General features: G+C 42.4%; 1 protein-coding gene across 6 annotated transcripts in view; it reads left to right on the top strand.

Annotated features, from left to right (window-relative positions):
- The first annotated feature begins 753 nt into the window (after window positions 1–753).
- HEXA (hexosaminidase subunit alpha) overlaps window positions 754–7,556 on the top strand; it is a 31,387-nt gene continuing 24,584 nt past the window's right edge. For 4 of the 6 annotated variants that reach the window (XM_036907802.2, XM_057488955.1, XM_036907801.2 and 1 more), the window contains exons 1-2: window positions 932–1,049; window positions 1,202–1,478. Coding sequence is in view for 1 of the 6 variants with exons in the window: in XM_036907800.2 (XP_036763695.2) it covers window positions 797–1,049 (253 nt within the window). In the remaining 5 variants the exon portion in view is untranslated. Of the gene's footprint in view, window positions 1,050–1,201; window positions 1,479–7,556 lie in introns of all 6 variants that reach the window. The other 2 variants (XR_005029285.2, XM_036907800.2) reach the window with 2 other exon arrangements.

Raw genomic sequence — 7,556 nt, 5'->3', positions numbered from 1 at the left:
CATGAGTTCTCAAAATGCAAATCTCGGAGGATGATTTTCGATTGCCCACAAAATAAAGTCCTGACTCCTGGACTTCCTGTGTAAGCCCCTGCAGGACCAGGTCTTATCTTGGGTATTCTCCATCTTGCACCCTAAATTCAAGCACTGTCGTACTGCATTAAGTACATTCCCCAGTGTGTGATTTTGTCTGGGGGTAGGGCATTTGGGGGCAGTTACTAGCAGATTATCAACTACCAAGGGAAGAGCCCACACACTGGAGGCAGAAAATGGGAGACTGACCTTTTGATCTCCCTCTCTAGCGGAGCCACTTAGGCTGCTTAATTTCGGCCCCTTTCCATCTCACAGCGTTTCATATCACAACGGCCTGTGGTTTTAACCCTCTGCTTCTCTGCTTCTTAAATTCCCCGGGCCTGGGGCGTCCCTGACCTCTGAACACGCCTGGCGAACTCATGCCTCATTCGACAGTCAGCCCGGAAGTCCGCGGTCCGGGCCAACTCCTTTCCCGCGGGCCCCGCCGCCTCCCCTGCGGGCGCCCCTGCAGTGCGTGCGCGTTGGCTCTGGGGGACACTCAGCTCCCCTCCCGCAGGCCCGCGAGCCGCCGCCGCCGCCGCCGCCGCCCGGCACAGTCCACGGCCCGCCACAGGAGCTGCCGGTTCCCGCCGGACAAGCCCGTCCTCCCGGCGAGCAGCCGAGGAGCCGCTGCGGCCACGTGACACGCTGACTGTCACGTGGGCGCCGCTCACGTGACCCGGCTCTCACGTGGCCCGGCCCCCGGGAGGGAGGTGACCGGCGCGCCATGGCAGGCGCCAGGCTCCGGTTTTCGCTGCTGCTGACGGCAGCGTTCGCCGGGCCGGCGACCGCCGTGTGGCCTTGGCCCCAGTACATCCAGACCTCGGACACGCACTACGCCATCACCCCGCACAGCTTCCAGTTCCGGTACCATGTCAGTTCCGCAGCCCAAGCGGGCTGCTCGGTCCTGGACGAAGCCTTCCTGCGCTACCGTGACCTGCTCTTCGGTTTGCGGTCTGGGTACAGTGCCCTCCCCGGCGGTGAGTCCGACCGGCCCCTCCTCGTTCCCGGGCTCTGAGAGGGCCTGCCTTGAGACAACTCCCCAAACCTTCTGAGATGCCCTTTTTCTGGCTTGTGCCCAACCCTGTGGTGGAGTCCCAAACCTCCACTTCCTCTTGCCCTTTTTCTACAGCTGTCTTCTCAGTGTCCAAGGTTTGGTTACCCATCTTCATCCACTTGACTGAGCTGACTTCTGGGACCACGATTTATGCACAGTCCTGCCCTCGGGCTATATTTCACCCCCAATGCCTGCGGTAGGACCACAGTTCAACCAGGATGTCAAATTACTGAAAATACTACGCCAGTAGACATATCAAGGGATCCCTCTGACAGTGTTCAAGTGTCGCAGGGTCCTAGTGAGGCTGTGACCAGGGCTGGGTAGAGGATACCAGAGCTGACACCAAAAATTGGTAAGACAAGACATGAGAAATGTACTGACTTACACAAAGTTACACAAAAATGCCTGACACATAGCATGTTCACTAAATGTTTAAACTGTGAGAGAAATCACAGAGCACTTCCAGAAGGTGGGGGCTGGGTGGTGGGGAGGAATGAGCCTGGGGGAAAGTGTGGGGTTGAAATGAAGAGTCAGGGCTGCTTCGGATTTGGTTTCATCTAAAACAGAATAGCCGGGGCAGGCAATTCGCCTTAAGGCAGCTGCTGAAAATTGTGTGTAAGAATTATTATTTCTCTGCAAACTGACGAGTAGAGTCATGAGTGAAGTTGTTAGGCAGAAAGACAGGAGCCAGATGAAAAGAGGGTGAGGCCCCCCAAGAACTCAGGAAATTAATCAGATAATGCCAGAGAGCCGGAGATAATTCGGAGATTTATTAAATGAAGCCACAGGACCCAAGAGTGAGTTGAAGGGCACAGACACTCCCCAGCTGACAAAAATTCCCCAGATACAAAATGTCAGAGCGCAGTCCCATGTCTTTAATCCAACAATCAGATCAAACTCTCAAGGCCAAAGAATCAACCAAGAACTTCTCAGCCCTGCCAAAAACTGCACAGAAGCCTCACAGTAAGGAGCCTGCCTGTGTCTACCCTGACTCTGGCCCACTCCTCCCTAGGAGTGTATTCAAATAGAACTTTCATTCTGCTTCATTGGTGGTGGGGACAAGCACTGAGGAAAACAAACTTAACCCGTAACAAAGTTAGCAACGCCACGAAATAAAGTGCTATGTTACGGGCTTCAAATTTAGAGTTTTCTCGAAACTCTCCTAGAATCTAGTTATCTGATTATGATGTATAAGTGTTATGGGGGGAAGCCATATTTATGGTTGGGCCATATGGTAACGTTATTTTGTATGATGTTTCAGTGTGCTTAAATTACTTTCACAAATGTTCTCATTTGATTTATAGACTTAGAAGCATTTGATTAAACAGATGGTGCTTAGAGATGACAGATGATTTAGGGAAATAAAGAGAGTCTCAGCATCAAGGTAATTCCTAACTGGTAAGATACATTAGGCTGGAGAGGGTAAAAGGCCTGCTGTTGTGAGTGTGGAGGGTCGCATATTTCTGTGACTCCTTCATGACAAATAATAGAATGCCTTACACAGATTGGCACTCAGAATGTGTTTATTTTGGTATAAAACAGTCAAGGCCTGGCTTGTGCAAAAAACATCTGTCATCTAATTGGTATGTGCCTATCCCATTGCTGGGTAAGCTGGACATTACAAAAAAAGTCTAAGACTTAGGCCCATGCTTTGCAGTCCAATAGGAGAAATATGAAGCAAAAGACCACGATGTATTTATAAAGTGCTCAAATTAGAACGTTTACTTCTACTGTGTAAATTAGGATAATTCCTGTACTTCTAAATTAAGCCCTTATTTCCACTGCTTTCTGTCTACAGTTTAACCAAGAAAATAGAAATGGGGAGATAATTATGTGGAAAAATGTGTGCTCTAAAAAGAGATTCAGAGACAACTAAGAAACTAAGATGTTTATTTCGACTTACTACTTTCCTGTGCATGAATTTCCTGTTAGTTGAGGGTTCTTATCCATTGAGAGATAATGAAAACTGGTCTGGCTGAACATTACCAAAGACGTATAAGTCATTTCACTATTGTTCGTCCTGTGGAGTCTGCCCTTTAGTTGGCTGCAGAGGCTTTCAGATAAGGAGCTATAACCCTATTTCTGGAAAAAAAAAAAAAAAGTAGAGTGAATCAATGGAGGGGAAAGCAAAAGTAACAAGGCCCATGCCAAAGTATATTTCTCTAGGGGGATGATTTTAGTGAAGAAATTAACAGACAAGTTAAATTTTAGCTAACAGCTTTGTATCCCTTCCTCCAAATAACTTCCTTGTAGGCTCTGGGCCAGTGTTTTTCGGCATGCAGCGCAACTTCTGGTTTTTATCTGAACCTGGAATTCAGTGTAATTCATGCTTTCTCTGACAAATAAGTGTGTTGTTGAGGTTCAATTCTATTCTGAATTCACCTTCAAGGATTAGCTGTAGTCCACCAATTGCTAAATGATCTGTGGAGGTGCTTAGTATTTGCTACCTGCCTTTGTCATTGAGAAATATTTCTGCCAAATGGAGTGTGTGTGTTGCATGCTGTTAAACGTGTTAGATGACATTATTCTAGGCTCTAGATCCTTGAATGAACCTAATTCTCTGTTTTGATTATTAGCCACATCCTGTTTGCAAATCAAATATCTGATCATTTGGGATGGCATGCATCTTACATTGCTCCAAATACTTTTGGGGGGGCTTGATAGAGCTGATAAAGCCTGAAATTTTTCAGGTAAAGTGGCTAAATCTGAGCCATTTGACTGCATTCTTTGCTTTTCCTGAAACTGGTTGACTGAGGCCATAATATTTAATGGCTATTATACATTTCCATCCTGTTCTAACGTTCACATGCTCATCCTTGTGAGTTATTTAGGATGCCACTATCCCTGTACAGAATAACTCCCAACCCCTTCCCAAGCCCTTTTATTCTACAATGGAAGGAAAATTATTATATGAATATTGGAATCCTTCTGCAGTCATTATCAATATTTGATTTGCTCATCCTCCAGTATTAAACAAGTGACTCAGTTAATAAGTTGCATAGTTCATTATAATATGAAATCTCCTAAACTGCTGCCTTTGGTCATTCATTCTATAACTATGCTTGGAACACAGTAGATAATTAATTATTTGTTGGATATATTAGCCTAAAGTGGCTACTTTGTATAAAAGTGTCTAAGAAGGTTTCATGGTTTTTGTTTCTTTCTAAGACCATCAAAAAGGAGATGATTTGCAGGTTTCATTTAGAATTGATTGCCTTTCCTTTCAGGTTTCAAATTTGGAATATTAGCATGTGATTCCAGGAAAAGGAAGATGATACTTGCTGTGGTCCCAGCTCCAGCTGCTCGTAGCCCAATACTGGAGAGACATTGGGAATCCATCTAGGAATCGTAGGAGGGAAACAGATAAGATCGGGCAGCTGGCTGGGGGGAAACAGCAATGCAACTTGTTCTTTCCGCTCCTCTCTGCACTCATCAGTGGCTATGTACACTTTAAGCTTTAGATTGCCGGTGTTTATTGTTTTAAAAACAAAGAGGAAAAACAACAGAGGGAGAAAGTTTTGTAGTAGAGAATTATTTTTCTTGTGAAGGGGTATGCAGAGAATGGACAGATGCATGAAGGGGAGAAGTATGATTTGGAAGGAGATAGGAAGCAGGGCCATAGTTGTTAGTGAGGGGCAAAATGGTTATGTTCCATTTGAATCCCAGGGTCTAGACTGGTTTGGCCTGCAATCTTCAACCAGCCTCTATCCATGACCCTTTTGTTTTCTTTATTACTAAATCATACTTCTGTTCCAGTAGCCGTGGGTAGTACTGTGGCCAAGAAGGTCAGCTTGATCAAGGTGTGTGGTGGGTAGTCTGGGCCTGGTTGATGAAAATTTCTAGTCTAATTTCTTTGAGGTATCATTGCTCTGCCTGCCTTATATATTCTGCTTGAAGACCATATACAGTGGAGGACACAGGGTCTGCAACATGTTTATTCAGGAATCAGCCAATTTATTAAAGTAACAAGTTTATTAATCACTTGTTTATGTTCTGTCAGGCAAATCACCTAATTTCAAAGCAGTTGCTGAGGCTTTTTTTTTTAAGTCTCCCTACATTCCAAGCACTTCCAAAACTAACAAGGAAATAGTGATGACTGTCTTCACTGTCTCTGAAGGGGGGTACTGTAGAAAGAAGGACTTGGTGATTTTAAAATTAAAAGCAAAATAAAATTAAAAAGTCTATATATAGATGACACAAGCATGTACTTATGTCAAAATGCATTGAGCTTTGTTCATTTTAAGATTTGGGCATTTTTATTGCATGTACCTCAACACTTTTTAAAAATAAAATAAAATAAAAAAACAGTTCACACAAAATAAAACACCTAACATATAAAGAATGGAAGAGGAGGAATAAGAAGGGAGAGAAATAAAGAATCAACAGACTGTGTTTATAATAGCTCAATAAGCGAGTTAAGTTAGATGGTAAGATAGTAAAGAAGCTAACCTTGAGCCTTTGGTAACCACGAATCAAAAGCCTGCAATGGCAATAAGTACATATCTTTCAAAAATCACCCTAAACGTAAATGGACTGAATGCACCAATCAAAAGACACAGAGTAACAGAATGGATAAAAAAGCAAGACCCATCTATATGCTGCTTACAAAAGACTCACTTCAAACCCAAAGACATGCACAGACTAAAAGTCAAGGGATGGAAAAAGATATTTCATGCAAACAACAAGGAGAAAAAAGCAGGTGTTGCAGTATTAATATCAGACAAAATAGACTTCAAAACAAAGAAAGTAACAGATAAAAAAAGGACATTACATAATGATAAAGGGGTCAGTCAACAAGAGGATATAACCATTATAAATATATATGCACCAATACAGGAGTACCAATGTATCTGAAACAAATACTAACAGAATTTAGGGAGGAAATAGAATGCAATGCATTCATTTTAGGAGACTTCAACACACCACTCACTCCAAAGGACAGATCCACCAGACAGAAATAAGTAAGGACACAGAGGCACTGAACAACACACTAGAACAGATGGGCCTAACAGACATCTATAGAACTCTACACCGAAAAGCAACAGGATGCACCTTCTTCTCAAGTGCACATGGAACATTCTCCAGAATAGACCACATACTAGGCCACAAAAAGAGCCTCAGTAAATTAAAAAAGATTGAAATTGTACCAACCAACTTCTCAGACCACAAAGGTATAAAACTAGAAATAAATTGTACAAAGAAAGCAAAAAGGCTCAAAAACACATGGAGGCTTAACAACATGCTCCTAAATAATCAATGGATCAACGACCAAATTAAAATAGAGGTCAAGCAATTTATGGAAACAAATGACAACAACAACACAAAGCCCCAACTTCTGTGGGACGCAGCGAAAGCAGTCTTAAGAGGAAAGTTTATGGCAATCCAGGCATATTTAAAGAAGGAAGAACAATCCCAAATGAATAGTCTAAGGTCACAATTATCAACATTGGAAAAAGAAGAACAAATGGGGCCCAAAGTCAGCAGAAGGAGGGACATAATAAAGGTCAGAGAAGAAATAAACAAAATTGAGAAGAATGAAACAATAGCAAAAATCAATGAAACCAAGAGCTGGTTCTTTGAGAAAATAAACAAAATACATAGGCCTCTAGCCAGACTTATTAAGAAAAAAAGAGAATCAACACACATCAACAGAATCAGAAACGAGAAAGGAAACATCACAATGGACCCCACAGAAATACAAAGAATTATTAGAGACTACTATGAAAACCTATATGCCAACAAGCTGGAAAACCTAGAAGAAATGGACAACTTCCTAGAAAAATACAACCTTCCAAGACTGACCAACGAAGAAACAGAAAATCTAAACAGACCAATTACCTGCAACGAAATTGAAGCGCTAATCAAAAAACTACCCAAGAGCAAAACTCTTATGTTCTGTCAGATAGATTTACTGCAGAATTTTATCAGACATACAGAGAAGACATAATACCCATTCTCCTTAAAGTTTTCCAAAAAATAGAGGAGGAGGGGATACTCCCAAACTCATTCTATGAAGCCAGCATCACCCTAATATGAAAACCAGACAAAGACCCCACCAAAAAAGAAAATTACAGACCAATATCCCTGATGAGCATAGATGCAAAAATACTCAACAAAATATTAACAAACCAAATTCAAAAATACAGCAAGAGGATTATACACCATGACCAAGTGGGATTCTTCTCAGGGATGCAAGGATGGTACAACATTAAAAAATTCATCAACATCATCCACCACATAAACAAAAAGAAGGACAAAAATCACATGATCATCTCCATAGATGCTGAAAAAGCATTTGACAAAATTCAACATCCATTCATGATAAAAACTCCTAACAAAATGGGTACAGAGGGCAAGTACCTCAACATAATAAAGGCCACATATGATAAACCCACAGCCAACATCACAGAACAGCGAGAAGCTGAAAGCT

Source organism: Manis pentadactyla, chromosome 11 (genome assembly GCF_030020395.1).
Source record: "Manis pentadactyla isolate mManPen7 chromosome 11, mManPen7.hap1, whole genome shotgun sequence".
Classification (NCBI taxonomy): Eukaryota; Metazoa; Chordata; class Mammalia; order Pholidota; family Manidae; genus Manis; species Manis pentadactyla.
This window is presented reverse-complemented; position numbering and strand designations above follow the sequence as displayed.